Genomic DNA, 19,126 nt, shown 5'->3' on the forward strand with positions numbered 1-19,126 from the left:
CTCCTTGCAAGAGAAAAGAAACATCAACTGTATCTATACATATATGTCAGGCATGAGCACACTTGGGCCCTCCAGGTGTTTTGGACTTTTAACTCCCATAATTCCTAACAGCCTCAGGTCCCTTCCTTTCCCCCCTCAGTCACTTTGGCTGAGGGGGAAAAGGAGGGGGCCTGAGGCTGTTACCAGCTCTTGGGAATGTGGGAGTTAAAGTCCAAAACACCTGGAGGGCCCAAGTTTGCCCATGCCTGATATATACCCTATGGTACAGGTATCTGAAAGACTGATTTTTGCCTGGGAAAATAAGAGAAAGAAAGTACAGTATTTAAAAGGCAGCCGTTCACTTTTCAGCTATACACATATTCCACCTCTAACACACCAGCTGCAGTCCAGCAGGCTGTTCTGTTATGAATATCTCTTTTTTCTGATGCTGTTTCTGGTTCTTTTAAACATCTATTTAACTTGTCCTTGATGTGCCTCTAAAGAACAAACCGATCCCTGTTCTGTGAAATCCGCCCCCACTTGTCTGCCCACCAGTTATCTTTACTTTTGAACAGCCTAGACTCTGCAATTATTTTATTGTATGTATCCTCTTTGTTCAAACCTGAAATGATCTGAACGGAGTTGCTTTTCTAATGTATGTGTAGCTGCAGTGGTACAACTGTTGTTAGGCATAAAATGAATATGTTTAGTGTGTGTGAAGAATAAACTTCAGGACAGCCATTATGGTCACTGAAATATAAAATGTCATAAGTCATTTAACTCAATCTATACATAGCAACAACTAATATATGGTTAGCTCTTCCTCATTTTTTTGTAATATATCTGTTTGAAACTACATTGGTAATGTTAACAGTTTCATCATCCGCGCACCCTCTTGGAGTTGAGTAAATACAGTAGAATGGGCCACCTAAAGCTTTTTAAACATTCACTGACTTCTGTATCTTTTCTTTTAGCTAGCTTCTACATGTGGGACAGGAAACATAGCTGCTGAAAGTAGTTTCCAAGAATAGTTTTTTTTCCCAAGTTAGCAGTGTGTGTTTCGGCAGTTTCTGACTGTTTTAATATGAGAGTAAGAGATTCCTTCTTTTGGTTTTCAGCATTTTTAAAAATCACATAACGATTGTCATAATGAAAAGTTACCGCACAATTTTATATGAAATTGCTTCAATTTCCTAGAGAAGCCAGCACACAATTCTCTCTCAAATAACCCATGTACTCAACAGCTTCTCTTTTTAAGTGCAAAATGTCGCCATCAGTTCTAGGGTTTTTCCAAATGGGTCACCTACCTTTCGTTAATGGAGGAAAATTCATTTCTCTTTCTTGGCTGTTAGCTCTGAATGATCTAACAGCCATTTTGACATGGTTCATGTATAATTTTGCCTGCCAGCAGCTTATAGAAAGTTCCAATTGTCTGTTAAATTGTCCACTGCTTTCATAAAATAAGTCCAGACAATTTTTATAGCTGGGATTTCCCAGAAACTCAAGACTCCTGTGCCAAAATTCTGACCATGTTCCCAAAGCTAGTCGGGATGTCTTCTCTCCCCCTCCACAACCTCCCCACCCCATATATGCCTGATGTGTGTTGCAAACAGAACACTCTGGAGCCATATTGAAAAAATCCTCTTTCCATTTAACTACAAGGAGCATTACTGTATGGGCCCTTTCGTGCTACACAGTAATAAAACAATTATTCATCCAAGGCTGTAGCTATGGAGAAAATACAAAATGAAGGTATTGTCTATTCCAAATAAGAATCCCCTCAGTGAAATGTTTCTTTACTCCCCAGATTTTTAGTATTTCACAGCATGAAACACTGTAAAATGTTCACACCTAGAACTTTTACACAAGGTGAGTATTTCTTATCCAGAATACCGAAATTCGGTAATTCTCAATTGCTTATTGCCAGTGATTCTAAGGTTAGCTCTACCAGTTCTTTTAATCCCCTGGATGTAATTCATTTGGCCATGAAGACCTGATTTCATTTAGGAGGAGTCAGGTATTCCTGTACTACCTCTTTACTTATTCTATGCAACATTTCCTAAGGATTCATAAGCGGCATGCTTATTAAATGTATACAGGACAAATGGAGTGAGGTGAGGAAAGCAAATACTTCAAAGCACAGGATCAGAATGCAAAATGACCAATTCTGAGCTCAATAGGAGTATAGTGTCCAAGTCAAGTGAAGTAGAAGTGCCATTCTATTCTGCTTTGGTCAGATCTCACCTGGAGTGCTACATCCATGTCTGGGCACCATCATCCAAGGAGTATATTGATAGCTGGAATTTGTCCAAAGAAAGGTGTCCAAGATCATCAGTGGTCTGGAAATCAAACCTTAGGATGGAATCATTTAGGGAGGTGGATATGTTTAGCTTGAAGACTTACTTAGGTGATCCCTCATTGTCCGAGTATGATAGTCCTCCAGGTTCGGTGTCCTGGTGGTGGGTACATAAGTGACTGTGGAGCCCTATTCTTGACCCGCATGTTCTCCCGCAGTGAGGGCGTCGGTTTCCAGGTGGAAGGTAGTCCCAGTCGGGGTTGGTTTGATGCTCCTTCCTCTTGGCACGATTCTCTCACCCTCCATTCATGCCTCTTCAAATTCTACAGCACTGCTGGTCACAGCTTACCTCCAGCTAGAGCACTCAAGGGCCAGGGCTACCCAGCTCTCGTTGTCTATGCCACAGTTTTTAAGGTTGACTTTGAGCCCATCTTTAAATCTCTTTTCCTGCCCACCAACATTCTGTTTTCCATTCTTGAGTTCAGAGTAGAGTAACTGCTTTGGGAGACGGTGATTGGGCATTCGGACAACATGGCTGGTCCAGCGGAGTTGATGGCGGAGGAGCATCGCTTCAATGCTGGTGGTCTTTGCTTATTCCAGCACGCTGATTTGTCCACCTCTCTTCCCAAGAGATTTGTAGGATTTTTCGGAGTAAAGGTAGTGGAAATGGTCAACATTTTCTAATGTTACACCATTAAGCTGTATTTCTGGCATTGCAGATGAATTGGCTGATGCCTGCTGGAAGAGCACTGGTTTTCTCGGTGTTCAATGACAGGCTGAGCTTCTCATATGTTTATGCGAAGGTGTTTAGGGTGGCATGTAGGTCTTTTTGGAGAAGGTGATGTGATAGCTATCTTTAAATATCAAATGTGAAGCCATGTAAAAAGTGGATCCTGCTTGTTTTCTGCTGCTGCAGAGACTAGAAAACAAACCAATGGATTAAAAAAGATTCCATATAACATTAGGAATAATTTGCTGATTTCTTGTTAGAACTGTTCAATGGTGAAAGGAATTGCCTTCCCTGGAAGGTGGTGGGGCTCTTTGGAGGAGCAGGACTTTAATTAGAGATTGGATCACCAACATCTTTCAGATTTCCCCATCCAATAGGTCAGACTAATAGTTCATAGGAATTGCACAAGTGTGCCAAATAGACAGGAAGGCTGGCAAACAGGTAACATGGAGCAAATGAAGGAGTTACGTTCAGATAACAGTATTAAGTAAACGAGGGTTGAAGTTTTACTACTGTAGAATCAAAAGCAAAAAAGAACAGAGCTTAGAAACATTACTTATCCTCCAAATCCTTCATTCTCACTGAGAGATTCTCAGAGCGGTGATCCAAAAGGAGTCATAGAATCATAGACTCATCGAATAATCGAGTTGGAAGAGACCACTTGGGCCATCCAGTCTATCTCCCTGCCATGCAGGAAAAGCACAATCAAAGTATCCCTGACTGATGGCCATCCAGCCTCTGCCTAAAAGTCTCCAAGGAAGTAGTTTCCATCACACAGTTCCACTGTTGAACAGCTCACACGGTCAGAAAGTTCCTCCTAATGTTCAGGTGGAATCTCCTTTCCTGTCATTTGAACTCATTGCTCCTAGTCCTTGTTTCAAGAGCAGCAAAAAACAAGTCTGCTCCCTCTCCCTTATGACACACTTTCACATATTTATACATGACTATCATGTCTCCTCTCAACCTTCTCTTCTGCAGGCTAAACATACTTGGTTTTTTAAGACGCTCCTCATAAGGCATGGTCTTCAGACCGTTGATCATTTTAGTCCTCCCTTGGACACCTTCCAGCTTGTCAATATCTCTTGAACTGTGGTGCCCAGAATTGGATGCAGTATTCCAGATGAGGTCTAACCAAAGCGGAATACAAAGGCTCCATGATTTCTTCTGTCGATCTGGACACTAGACTCTTGGATGCAGCCCAATGGATCCCATCGGCTTTTTGAGCTGCTGCATCACACTCTTGGCTCATGTTCAACTTGTTGTCCACAAAGACTCCAAGATCTTATTCACATGTACTGTTGTTGAGCCAGACATCACCCATTCTGTTTCTTTGCATTTCATTTTTTCTGCCTAAGTGTATCTTGATTTGTCCTTGTTGAAATTCATTTTGTTAGTTTTGGCCCAGCTCTCTAATCTATGAAGGTCATTTTTTAATTCTGATTTTAATCCTTTGGAATATTAGCTATCCCTCCTAATCTGCAAACTTGATAAGCACACCCTCTAAACCTTCATCCAAGTCATTAATAAAGATGCTGAACAGCACTGGGCCCAGGACCAAACCCTACAACACTACACTAGTCATTTCTTTCCAGGATGAAGAGAAACCATTGGTGAGCAACCTTTGGGTTCAGTCACTTAACCAATTACATATTCAGTGGTATTGCCTATCCCATATTTGACTAGTTTGCTTGCAAGAAGGTCATGGGGGACTTTGTCGAAGGCCTTACTGAAATCAAAATATGCTACATCCACAGCACTCCCTGCATTTACTAAGCTTGTAACTCTATTGAAAAAAGAGATAAGATTAGTTCTGGCATGACTTGTTTTTGAGAAACCCATGTTGACTGTTAGGAATCACAGCATTCCTTTCTAAATGATTACAGACTGCCTCCCTTATGCTCTGCTCCAGAATCTTTCCTGGTATTGATGTCAGGCTGATTGAATAGTAATTGTTTGGGTCCTCTTTTTTCCCTTCTTGAAGATAGGGACAACATTTGCTCTCCTCCAATCTGTTGGGACTTCTCCTGTTCTCCAAGAATTCTCAAAAGATAATTCTTCTGAGCCTGCTGCAATCATGACCACCAGCAGGTGGTGTTATTGATCAAACAGGGATTGTCTTTAATAGATTTCCTAAGGAAAGAAGAAATCAGATTTAATCAGAGGCTCCTAGGTGTTTTCCAGATGGAATGGAAAGAATAGAAACCAACATTTTCATCACACCCTAATGAGTGTTATTGCTGTGTTGTAAAATGATAAGGCTTTATTTCAGATTTAATTAAATAACTGTGTCTCCTTTTTAAAATGGAAACAGCAAACAAAATAAGAGATCAATCTGGTGAAGTGGTTTGAGGGTTGAGAGACTGGTTCAACTCCCTGATCAGCAGTGGAAGCCTTGGCAAGTCACACTCTCTCAGCCTCAAAGGAAAGCAATGCCAATCCCTCTGAAAAAATCTTGTCAAGGAAACGACATATCAGGTTTGACATGCTTATATAACAAAATTTGAAGCAACACAACCAAAACCGCAAAGCAAAATGAGAGGCCTCTTTATATTGTTTCTAGCAGAACTAACTGTCTTGTGTGTGTTTAATTTAGGCTCTAGGTGCAAAGGAAATGAAAGGAAAACAAGGATTTATAATTTTAAAAAACAGACAGCAATAAGTGCTAAAAGAGTTAAACAAAGCCCTGAAGAGAATTGGCAAAAGAAATTGGAAACAAAGAAGTATAATGGGAACAGGAAATTGGGCCAAAAGTAACCCTGAAACTGTGAGAAACAGACGAAGTTAAAGGAGGCAACCAGGGTAGTGGGAGTCATAGGATTGATGGACCAAATTATAGACAATTTTGTGTGTACTTTAGCCAGAGGGTGGATCTCTGCTGGGACACATCTGAGCTTTCTGGAGTCACATGGGAAAGATGTTAGGGATTTTTGTATTTTGGTTCCATTTAGTGCTTGGCTTATTCCTGAAACCTGTAACACCTGGATAGACTTGAATAACACAGAGAAGCTTAACATGTCATATTCTGTGTCAAAGACTCCACTTGACTTTACTCAAAACACTCCAAAAATGCTTGAAGGAAGAAAAAAAATAAAAATAAATCATAATCCAGAAAAGCAACATGCAAATAGTACTTTAATGAATTTCACAGCTGACATGCAGCTGTTTGGTGAAGAAAGAGGCAAAAGACTATAGACAAACTCAGACCCCATTTACACTGTAATATAATGTAGTTTCAGAATGCAGTTTAACAGCATTGAACTAGATTATATGAGTGTACACTGCCATATAATGTAGTTCAGTGCAGGTAAACTGCATTCTGAAACTGCATTATATGGTCAGTGAATAATCATATAATGTAGATTGAGCTGCATTGAACTGGATTATATGAGTCTATACTGCCATATAATCCAGTTCAATCTGCATTATAATGGCAATGTAGTTGGGGCCAAACCTGCCAGGGGCTGACACCCAAGGAGGAAGATCGGGTTGAACCAGCCAATAAATGAAATACTTCTTTTTGTGCAGGGAAAAGCAATTCAGTACATTGAAGCTGTTTCTAGTGTTTTGAAGAGATGGGAGAGTTTAAATTATAATAAAGTTTCTTAAAAAGTAACACCCCAAAGCCATCTCACTTTCACCAACCATGATCCCCAAGACACCAGCTCTGCTGGCCACATACCTCCGCACTACCATTCAATAGAAGTGGAGTGCAAGCGGGTGGGGAGAAAGAAGAAATTCTTCTCTGAATTACATTTAAGATTTGCCAGAGAAACTTGATTCTTCTCTGAGAAAAGCCTTCCTATCTATTGGGTTCATACTTGAATCCAAGGATAAATATCTCATTATTTCTTTCATTTCTTAAAAATCAGGTAGTGATAAACTTGAATATTTTTGAATAGCTGCTTCTGTTCATTTCTTCCAAAACCATTATTCGTACTCTATGATCTCTCAGACTGATCACCCATGAATTCTGAAGATGAAATTTGTTTTTTAAACACTATAAGAAAGTAGACATGTTTTGAAAATTCTCAAGCTTTATCACACCAGCCTGCTAGTTCACAACAAGGTCATAAACATTCATCACACTGAATAATGGAAACATCCCAAAATAGGTATGTCATGTCTCTGCAGGTTGGTAATCTATAGTCCAGCATTTTCTCTTCTGTGCCGCCTCCATATCACCACTTTTCTGCCCTATGTCCTACCTGTTGGTTTTTATTATGTACTAGCTGTGCCCTGCCACGCGTTGCTGTGGCCTATAGTAAAACTTATCAAAGTTGAGGTAGATATCTGGACTATTATGAAAGAGAGGTCCCTACCTATTCCTTCCCCCTTTTCCTCCCCCTTTCTCTCCTTTCTTCCTTCTCTACCTCTTTCTTTCACTACTTGGTTTCATCCTTCTCTCTTTCCTTCATTCCCTCCCCCTTTCTTCCTTTGCCTTTCTTCCCTCCCTGTTTGCTTCCTTCTTTCACTTTTTATTTCCTTTTATTTCACCACCATCATAACAATAACAATAATGCAATGCATTGCCTCCGGGACCTGACACCTCTCCCATTCCCCCTAAAAGGGTCTCAGAGGAAGAATAATAGCATCATCATCATAATAATAGAAATAACAACCTTTACCCGCCACGTGTTGCTGTGGCCAATCTTCCCTCTTTCTCTCCTTCTTTCCCTCCCTCCCTCCTTCCTTCCTTCCCATCTTTCCTTCTCCTCTTCTTTCTCTATCCCTTTCCTTCCTTCCCCCTTTTTCTTTCTCTTCTGCTGTCTCTCTTTTCTTTCCTTCCATCTTTCCTTTTCTTTCCTTTTCTTCTTCCTCTAACTTTCCTTCCTTCCCCCTTTTTCTTTACCTCCCTTTCTCTTTCTTCCTTCTTTCCTTCCTTCCTGTCTTTCCTAGATTTTGACAGGGCGGGAAGGGGCGGGGTGGGGTTTGGAGGTGGCCTGAAGTAAAAGGAGGTAAGATTGGGGCAGGGGAGTAATGGAGCGTGGGGTTGCATGTGTGTGTGTGCGGCAGCGGGGGGAGTGATGGAGCGTGGGGTTGCGTGTGTGTGTGTGCGGCAGCGGGGGGAGTGATGGAGCGTGGGGTTGCGTGTGTGTGTGCGGCGGCGGGGGGAGTGGGGTTGCGTGTGTGTGTGCGACGGGGGGAGTGGGGTTGCGTGTGTGTGCGGCGGTGGGGGGAGTGATGGAGCGTGGGGTTGCGTGTGTGTGTGCGGCAGGAGGTGTGCGTGTGCGGGAAGCGGCACGGCGGGGCTTGGAGTGGGCATGGTTTCCGCAGAGGGAACGTTGGCCGGAAGGCCATGTGCGCGCGCCAGGGAACTTGCGGCTGGGCGCCAATGCGCATGCTCAGTTGTTTTGCCGTTTTGTGAGTGTGTTGTTGTGTTGTTTTTCATTTTGAGTAGATATGTTTGTACCTTGTGGGTTGTGTTATGGGCACGGGGATTTTGGTTAAGTTTCGTTGGGGGATTTTGGAGTTTTGTTTTTTTGCCGTTTTGTGAGTGTGTTGTTGTGTTGTTTTTCATTTTGAGTAGATATGTTTGTACCTTGTGGGTTGTGTTATGGGCACGGGGATTTTGGTTAAGTTTCGTTGGGGTTTTTTTGAGTTTTGTTGTTTTGCCGTTTTGTGGGTGTGTTGTTGTGTTGTTTTTCATTTTGAGTAGATATGTTTGTACCTTGTGGGTTGTGTTATGGGCATGGGAATTTTGGTTAAGTTTCATTGGGGGGTTTTTGAGTTTTGTTTCCTCGTTGGATGCCCCTAACAAATTTATATATATAGATTTATTTAATTTTGCTTTAACACTAATGTAGAAAACAATTTAAAAGAACAGAAAATAAATGGATTCTTAAAACAAAAACAACCAATTTTGGAATGGGAGATGTGGAGAGAAGGAGAATCATGCCCACTAACAACGCATAACTGCTGGCCTGGCATATTGGCACAGAAGCAGAAAGGATCTATCACATTGAAGTCAGTAATGTGAAGGCAACACTATCAGAAGACATTGGTGGGTTTTACTTATCAATAAAAAGAGTGCTACATTAATGGAGGGAAGGCAAATTGGCAGTATCATACAATTCTCAAAAAGACAAGAGTTCTTTCTCCCACCCTGGACATGCCACAGATATTTAAACTTCACTTGCCTAGTTTCCAGCAGAGCCCTCAACTTCTGAGGATGCCTCAACTCCTGAGGATGTGGGTGAAACATCAGGAGAGAATGCTTCTTGAACATGGCCATACAGTCTGGAAAACTCACAGCAACCCAACTGTGTCCTGTTTTTGGAGATTAGGATGGATAGGTCTTCTCACTACTGTTAGTGGAGCTGCCTTCCATTCGTGGGTGGCTTAGTTTTCAAATGAGCTACTTATGATAGGTCTGGACCTGTTGTGGAGCAAAATCTCTGAGCGCTTGTACCAATCCATATGGGTCAATTGTAATATAGATCCAATTTAATTGCTTCAGCAATTCATTTCTTTTCTGTCCTCCCAAGTTCAGCCTTTTGAAGTTTTGTATAACTCCCTGTTGTGACAGCTTCATGGGGATCTATGATGATTGCAAACCTTTAATATTTTCTTTAAATGAATCAAAGCAGAGATGGGAGACTTGTTCTGTTTGCCATTTGCCGCTCACTTATAACTGTGCTTTAATGTAAAAAAATATTGGACATATGTCAAAATAAATGGTGCAAACTGTCATTCAGCTATCAATGTACATTTTATAGTGAGCCTTTACATAACATACTCCCAATTAAATCTAAATTTACTTTGGAGACAAGTTGGGAGAGCATTGCTAATACTTAGACACAACCTTGTGTCCATTTACTACATAATTTAGTGGATCTTACTTGGACATAATAATAGCTAATCTACACCCACAGACATACACACACTTCTCCCATTCTTCAGTTCTGTTACTATGACAGATGTACTAGACTTGTTATTTTAAAAAAGAAACACACATATGGCTTCAAGTCATACACTTTCAATAAAGTAGACGTAAGTACTCATACCTGTGCTTCCCAAAATGTCAAATTATCCTGAATTATTTCAGATTTATTTGAGATAATAAAGAATATCAAAATGTTTCATCTACTTATCTTTCTACATGAAGACTCTAGGACTTTTTTCAGTCCTTTAGGCTTATTGCTGTGTGCCTTCAAGCTATTTTTGAATTATGGCAACCCTAAAGCAACATTACTCCGGGGCTTTCTTGATGAAATTCATCCAGAGGGGGTTGCCGTTACCTTCCTCTGTGGCGGAGAGAATGTGATTTACACAAAATCATCCAGAGGGTTTCTAAAACGAAGCACAGATTCAGACTTTGGTCTCCTAGAGTCCTACTCCAGTAGACCATGAGAAATCTTTATCACAATCTATATTTGTGTCTACTCCAATCTTTCTTGGGAAAGAAAATCCAATATATTTCAAGAACAGCAGGAACAGCAACAAACCCCTCTAGGACAGTGGTTTTCAACCTTCCCAATGCCACAACCCCTTAATACAGTTCCTCATGTTGTGGTGACCCCCAACCACAACATTACTTTAGTTGCTTCTTCATAATTGTAATTTTGCTACTGTTATGAATCGTAATGTAAACATCTGAGATGCAGGATGTATTTTCATTCACTGGACCAAATTTGGCACGAATACCCAATATGCCCAAATTTGAATACTGGTGGGGATGGGGGGGGGGGGAGGTTATTTTGTCATTTGGGAGTTGTAGTTGTTGGGATTTATAGTTCACCTACAATCAAAGAGCATTCATAACTCCACCGATAGAATTGAACAAATCTTGGCATACAGAATTCCCATGACCAGTAGAAAATATTGGAAGGGTTTGGTGGGCATTGACTTTGAATTTTGGAGTTGTAGGTCACCTACATCCAGAGAGCACTGTGGACTCAAACAATGATGGATCTGGACCAAACTTGGCACAAGTATTCAATATACCCAATCGTGAACACTGGTGGTGTTTGGGGAAAATAGACCTTGACATTTGAAAGTTGTAGTTGTTGGCGTGTACAGTTCTCTTTCAATGAAAGAGCATTCTGAACCCCACCAACGATAGAATTGGGCCAAACTTCCCACATAGAACCCCCATAGCCAACAGAAAAAACTCTGTGTTCTGATGGTCTTTGGTGACCCCTTTGACACCTCCTTGCGACCCCTCCAGGGGTTCCGACCTCCAGGATGAGAAACGCTGCTCTAGGATAATTTTTTTGTTTGTTTTTCAAATAAGGGAATCCAAGACAAATTACCTTTATAAAATATCTCTAACATCATGCCTTACGAGCAGCTTAATAATAATAGTAATAACTTTGGGTTGTTGTAGATTTTTCCGGGCTATATCGCCATGTTCTGGAGGCAATTTTTTTTAAAAATTGCCTCCAGAACATGGCCATTTAGCCCGGAAAAACCTACAACAACCCAGTGATTCCGGCCATGAAAGCCTTCGACAATACAGTAATAACTTTATTTTTGTACACTGCCTCCATCTCCCTGAAGGGACTTGGGGCGGCTTACGTATGGTACAAAGTGCCTAAAACAGAGCATAAAATAGACACACAGTACAATAAAATAAAGTAAAACAATTTAAAACTCAGAACAATTTAAAACTCAGAACAACACCAAATAACTTATGGTGACAACTATCCTAAGACATGACTAGACTGTAAACAAGACAAAGGAATGGGACCATGTAAATTATAGCTAAGGAACAAGAGCATGGGATGAAAGTGCTGTGCTTCTACAAGCTGGTGCCTTCAAGACATTTTAGTCTATTACTCCTAGATAGTATTGACAAGAATTGCGTTAGATGGAACATAGAATTCAAAATATCTGAAGGAGACCTCCTTGCCTTAGGAAACATGGGGTTGTAGGCAACTCAACATAAGTTGTAGGAAACTCAAATGTGCACACACACTTATCAAGTTGGAAAGGAGAGGCCAACACAATGATTTAAGAGGAAAGAAAAAAAAGAAAAAAGATTTCTGGTCCCATTCATGTTGTCTTTTTGCCTCCAGGCAATGCCTTTTTTTTTTCAGACAGGATTTTGGCAATCAGCTGGTTGCTAAGGAAAGAGGGGCTTAATGTGTGGTGCTTAATGTTTAATTCATTTTCTTTATTACTGTTGCACTTTTCATTGCTTTTACTTCAAATTTATTTTCAATGTATTACGTTTAATTTTGCTTTAAGATTATAATTAGCTTGCAGTTTTTTTTATCTCTGCTTCATTTAAAAAATGTAAATTCCTTTTTTCAGAGGAAAGGTGAGGTGTAAATCAATAAATGTTCATTGGAGAAGTATATTTTCTCAGATTCTGTGTTTTCCAATTCAATCCACAGTAAAGCGAGTTAAGGTTGCAATCAGTATGTCTAAAAATAAGTCTCAAATAATCTGGTACACAATTCCTTAATGCTTTGAATGATTGGAGTCAAAAGGTGGCTGTCACTCAAAAATATATCAGAATTACCTTCTGTGATTTCACTCAGACTATAAAACTGGCATGTAATTGAATACAGTTGGCTGTCCATATCCACAGATTTTGCAACCACAGATTCAACCATCCACAGCTTGAATCTTGGTTTTCCATTTTTTAATATCACTGTATATAATGGGACTTGAGTATCTCTGGATTTTGGTATCCAAACCTCAGCGGATACCAAGTACCCACTGTATGCAAAATCTTTTTTCAAGCCAACTTGTTCTACTAGAAGTCAAGTCTATAATTAGTCCTACAGCAGTGCATTTTATAGGGGCTGCGGTGGCACAGTGGGTTAAACTGCTAAGCTGCAAAACTTGCTGACCAGAAGGTCTGTGGTCCAAATCCACAGATGGGGTGAGCTCCCATTGTTAGCCTCAGCTTCTGCCAACCTAGCAGTTCAAAAATGCAAATGTGAGTAGATCAATAGGTACTGCTTTGGTGGAAAGGTAACGGCACTCCATGCAGTCATGCTGGCCACATGACCTAGGAGGCATCTACGGACAACGCTAGCTCTTTAGCTTAGAAATGGAGATGAACACACACACACACACCCAAGAGTTGGACACAACTAGACTTAATGTCAAGGGGAAACCTTTAACTTTACTAGTGCATTCTATATGCCAAAAACAACACATAATTTTCCTTGCATGTGACATTCAATAAACGATCCCTAGAATTTATATGAAGAAAAGAATAAGGCATTATCTTCACTTTAAATATTTTTGTGGAATAAATTATAAGACACCAGTACATCATTAGCTTTTATTTTGCATAAGGTTAATGGTTTTAGGACCCAGAGCTACAGCCACAAAACAAGCAGTTATAGTTCCTCAGAGCATTGTTTTCTGCTCCTCTAGAGTAGTGCTTCTCAACCTGGGGTTCATAGGGGGGGGGGTGGCAGAGGGGTCACCAAAGACCATCAGAAAACACAGTATTTTTATTTATTCTGTTGGCCATGGGAGTTCTGGGTAGGACGTCCAGCCCAATTCTATCATTGGTGGGGCTCAGAATGCTCTTTGATTGTAGGTGAACTGTAAATCCCAGCAACTACAACTCCCAAATGTCAAGGTCTATTTTCCCCAAACTCCAACAGTGTTCACATTTGGGTGTTTTGAATATTCGTCCCAAGTTTGGTCCAGATCCATCATTGTTTCACAGTGCTTGTAGGTAGAACTACTACGTGAATTAAAACTTAAAACTCAAAGTCGATGCCCTCCAAACCCTTCCAGTATTTTCTGTCGGTCATGGGAGACCTGTGTGCCAAGTTTGGTTCAATTGCATTGTTGGTGGAGTTCAGAATGCTCTTTGATTACAAGTGAACTATAAATCCCAGCAGCAACAACTCCCAAATGACAAAATAAATCCCGCCTAACCTCACGAGCATTCAAAATTAGGTGTATCGGTATTTGTGTCAAATTTGGTCCAGTGAATGAAAATATATCCTGCATATTAGACATTTACATTACGATTCATAACAGCAGTAAAACTACAGTTAATAAGTAGCAACAAAAATAATTTCCTCATGTTGTGGGGGTCACCACAACATGGGGAACTGTATTAAGGGGTTGTGGCATTAGGAAGGTTGAGAACCACTGCTTTAGAGACTTGGACATGGAACAATGAATTCAAATTGCAGGAAAAGTGATTGTACCTAAATATTAGGAAGACCTTGACAATAAGATCTGCTCAACAGTGGAATATGTTCCATTGAAGTGTGGTGGAGTCTCCTTCCTGGAGAGTTTTAAGCAGAGGCTGGATGGCCATCTGTTGGGAGTGCTTTGATTGTGCATGTCTGCATAGCAGAATGGGGTCGGACTAGATGGCCCTTGTGATCTCTTCCAACTCTGATTCTGTGATTCATTTTGCTGAATATGTGTTTTTACCAAAAAAAAAAACCCCTTTTGGATTTTTTTAGGAGAGAAAAGTTTAAAGTCATCCAGTGTGCATCAAACAAATTGTTTTGATTTCGGTAGGAAAATGCCAGCTCCCAGGACACAATGCCCACCCCTCTTTTCAAAAATCCACTTCAGCTGCCAGTGCAGCTGGCAGTTTTGTCAGGCATTGAAAAACTGTGTAGACAGGCTTCTCAAAGGATGGCTGATGAAATGTTACAATCAAGATTACTGACAGTAACTGTGGGATAAATGCCGTTAATTTCCCCAGTGCTAAGTGCTGTTTTGTCTTCTGTGTCAAGCACAGCTAATCAAACCCTCCTTTTCCGCACACGGCAGGCATTGCACATCGATTGCCCGGAGGCTCCCGGCTCTGAAGCCAAAGAGAGTTGCTATGGGAATCAAGAGGGCACTTGGAGACAGGATCCAGGGCTTGGCTCTCTCCCATCCAGGGTTGCTGGAGTCACAGGAATGAAGAGGGGAAAATGAAAAGGAGGTGGCAGGGAGAAATGCAGGCATGTCAGAGGAGGGACTGTGGCAGCTTGCGGCTGGGGAATGGAGGAGAGCAAAGCAGCGCATGCATCAGCCAGAGTAGCGGCTCTGCTCCGGTTACCCATCCTGACCATTTTCCTGCTGTAGAGTTAACCTAGGAAAACTACCACAAAGTCTGAATAGAGGCAAGTCTTTGGAAGGATGGGATCCAGCTCTTCCACATACCGGCCCAAGTATGTTTATTTGGATATTGATGGAAGGATTCAGAAGGTACTTTTCCCACTCCTTCTTTATGTGCCACTCCTGTCTTGACCTGATTGCCTTTGAATTAATTTGGTTTCTTTTTCTTTTCTGTGTTGTGTTGGTGGGATTGCACTCTCATTAGACTCTGAATGTTGCTGCCTTCTGTGAGGCAGACTGGAAATATGAGCAGTGTCATTCTCACGCAAGCTTTGGTTTCACAAGCGCCTGTGATAAATGACAAGAGGACTCTTGACAGCATATTAATGCTCTCAGGAGAGCATGAGATTTGGAATGCGGGTCTGAATGCATGCTTGACTGGAATAATTTTGGAGTGCAGAGATATGGATGTGAATGCAAAGTTTTAGAGGAGTTTGTGGCTTCTATATTTGTAGAGGAGTAGATCACAGAATTAGTGATCTACTAAATGTTTGTTTTTTTAAAAAGCACATCAAGGAACTGTAATTATAGGGAGATTCAAATTGTTTAAGTGTAAAAAAATCATTGTAAAATTATATTATCTGCTTTGTAAAAATATCTGTTTGCAAGAACTTTATTATCTGTACACGAGCATACACACTCAGCGTTAAACTTCTTCCATAACTTCCAATATGATTTCAGTAGAAAGTTAACAAAGTGTGGAAGTTAACTAAGGAGGGAGCTGTATTTGCAACCTAAATGAGAACAATAGCAGATATTTATTTTGTGCGCATCCTGGCTTCTCATTTCAGAGTCTGTCTTTATAATGATGAATGGACAACAAATGTTCTAAATCTGACTTGAAAAACCAACTCACTTCCATATTTGAGTTGTATTTTTCAAGCCATGGTGTCACACATGTTGTCTTGTTCAGGATGAAAAAGAGTGTATTGTAGATAGTTCATTATCTACTTTCCTCTAACTAATTAGGCCAAAGTACTGGTTTAATATCGAAGTGTTTCCTAGGGCTCTTCTACACAGCCCTATATTCCAGAATATCAAGGTAGAAAATCCCACAGGAAATTACAATTGCCAGAGCAAAGGTAGATTAGGATCCCTTCTACACAGCCCTATATCCCAGAATATGAAGGCAGAAAATCCCACAAAATCTGCTTTGAACTGGCAGTGTGGACTCAGATATGGCAATGTGGACTCAGATAACCCAGTTCAAAGCAGATATTGTGGGATTTTCTGCCTTCATATTCTGGGATATAGGGCTGTGTGGAAGGGCCCCTAATCTACCTTTGTAAAACCAACAAATATAGCAAACTTGGGCTTCAATCCTATACATACGCAAATGGGTATAAAGCACGCTCAATTTAATAGGATTTAGTTCTGAGGAGGTAGGATGGGGATTCTGCTGAAATAGGCTTCCAGATGTGTTTTAGGGCCCTTCCACAGAGCCATAAAACCCAGAATATTAAGGCAGAAAATCCCACAATATCTAGTTTGAACTGGATTATCTGCCATATATTCCAGTTCAAAACAGATAATGTGGGATTTTATTCAGCTGTGTGAAAGGGGCCTTAGCTGTACAATATATCCATGTTCAACTGAAATGTTAGATTAAAATGTTAAATTGACTGAGATCCAGAAGAAACATAGAATCATAGTGTTGGAAGAGTCCAATCTTCTGCCAAAAAACAGGAAAATTGCATTCAAAGCACCCCTGACAGATGGCCATCCATCCTCTGCTTAAAAGCCTCCAAAGAAGGAGCCTCCACCACAGTCCGGGACAGAGAGTTCTACTGCTGAACAGCTCTCACAGTTAGGAAGTTCTTCCTAATGTTCAGGGGGAATCTCTTTTCCTGTAGTTTGAAGTCATTGTTCTGCATCCTAGTCTCCAGGGCAGCATAAAATAAGCTTGCTCCCTCCTCCCTATGACTTCCCCTCACATGGCTGTCATGTCTCCTCCCAGCCTTCTCTTCTTCAGGCTAAACATGCCCAGCTCTTGAAGCTGCTCCTCATAGGGCTTGTTCTCCAGACCTACCACACTATCCTTTTTCTGCTACCAGTAGTAGGATATCCCCATTGCCATTGGAATGAAATGCCCATTGTAGTGGGAGTAACTCTAGAGGTAATCTTACCCTTAGGACATGCCCTTGCTTCTGCACTGTGGCACCAAGAAGAAAGCAAGTGTGCAAATCCTGTCAAAAGATTATAGCAAAAAACAAAACAAACAAATCAACCCAAACAAAATAAATATTTCCCTTTTGAGAAAAACTTTTGAGATACCTGACAATGATAGTATGCCTGACACATTAGTATTTCTCAAAGATTCTATACCTAATAAGCCATCATTATGATGTCATAATCCACACACAATAGCAATTGCACTTTTGTGGTGGACTTCAAGAGGCATGAAAATACAGCAGCTAAAGTTTTGGCTGAGTGCCCATTCTAGAGAGCATGCAATTGGTTTTCAATAGCTTCCAGCCCATTTGCAAGTGCACTAACTTTTAGTCATCAGCTTCAAAGCCCTAAGCAGTATAAGTCTGCGAGATTGGCAGTTGTCCTTTACCCATATAAACCTGCCCAGGCACCACGTTTGCTGGTCGAGGCTTTGTTTCCTCCTTTTGCCACCAGAAGCTCAGGTGGTTCTTCTCATCCTATTGCCACCAGAAGTTCAGAACACAGTCCTTTAACATGTGTTGGCTATTGGGATGCTCATATTCCATGTGGTCCACTTTTTTCCTTGACATATTTATTTACCCATTACCGTACTAAGTCCCCCCCCCCCCCCGTGATTTTGATTTCGTTTCATTTTTTTGTCTTCTCTTCGATCCTCTGCCTCCCTTTCCGCACCCCTCCTCTGTTATTGTGATACTAGCTGCTAGTTCTTTAGTTTGGATTTGTTTGCTTTAATGGGTGTCTGGCTTTTTTCTTATTCTCTTGATTTTAAAACGATGCTCCCGGGGCTGTTTTGATTCGCCTTCAGGGCGAAAAGCAGGATAGAAATATTTAAGTCAATAAATAGATACATGAATTATTATAATTGCAGTTCCCATACAGGAAATTACATTTGCCAGAACTCGACAGCACAATTTGTAAGGAAGATCCAGTTTCCAAGAAACGGCACAATTATCATGGGGGCTGTCATCTTGACTCTCAACAAGACATACATACTGTTCATTTCTAAAGCACAGAGGGAGACAAAGAAAGAAAATCTAAAAAGACTCCATGAAGCCAGATGTCATGAATAGTTATCAATTTATTCTTCCCCTCCCATTCTAACTCCACTCAAAGTATTTGTTTCAGTTGTTTATCATTGTCATGCGTTGGCTGTTTGAGGCTTCCACAGACAGGTTAAAGTCCATTGGGAGCAGGATGAAGCTGCACAGAAAGAGTAGAAAACAGAAAGAAGAAGAAGCAAGGAGAGAGTGGTAAAAGACAGCTGAGGATAATGACCCTCTTGATCAAGAAGTTCCAGAATATGGTCTACAGAACCATGGACAGGTCCAAATCAGCCATACTGCCAGAAATTAAGTAAACGTTATTGTAATTGGTCAAGTATGACCCTCTAGGCCAGTGGTTCACAACCTTCCTAATGTCACAACCTCTTAATACTGTTCCTCATGTTGTGGTGACCCCAACCATAACTTTATTTTTGTTGTTACTTCATAATTGTAATTTTGCTACTCTTATGAATCGTAATGTAAATATCTGATATGCAGGATGTATTTTCATTCACTGGACCAAATTTGGCACAAATTCTGGATATGCCCAAATTTGAATGCAGGTGGGGTTGGGAGGGGGATTGATTTTGTCATTGGGGAGTTGTAGTTGCTGGGATTTATAGTTCACTTACAAAGAGCATTGTGAACTCCACCAACAATGGAATTGAACCAGTCTTGGCACACAGAACTCCCATGACCAACAGAAAATACTGGAATGGTTTGAAGGGCATTGACCTAGAGTTTAGGAGTTGTAGTTCACCTACATCCAGAGAGCACTGTGGACTTTGATCTAGACCAAACTTGGTAAGGATAATCAATATGCCCAAAAGTGAATACTGGCAGAGTTTGGGGAAAATAGACCTT

General features: G+C 40.8%; 1 protein-coding gene across 2 annotated transcripts in view; it reads left to right on the forward strand.

Annotated features, from left to right (window-relative positions):
* Positions 1–14,566: 14,566 nt before the first annotated feature.
* PDE9A (phosphodiesterase 9A) overlaps positions 14,567–19,126 on the forward strand; it is a 107,208-nt gene continuing 102,648 nt past the window's right edge. Inside the window, exon 1 of one of the 2 annotated variants that reach the window (XM_060770274.2) lies at positions 14,567–15,137. In XM_060770274.2, coding sequence (XP_060626257.2) covers positions 15,069–15,137 — 69 coding nt within the window. In that variant the 5' untranslated portion in view covers positions 14,567–15,068. The remainder of the gene's footprint in view (positions 15,138–19,126) is intronic. The other variant, XM_060770275.2, reaches the window with a different exon arrangement.

This window comes from Anolis sagrei, chromosome 3 (genome assembly GCF_037176765.1).
Source record: "Anolis sagrei isolate rAnoSag1 chromosome 3, rAnoSag1.mat, whole genome shotgun sequence".
In the NCBI taxonomy this organism is placed as follows: Eukaryota; Metazoa; Chordata; class Lepidosauria; order Squamata; family Dactyloidae; genus Anolis; species Anolis sagrei.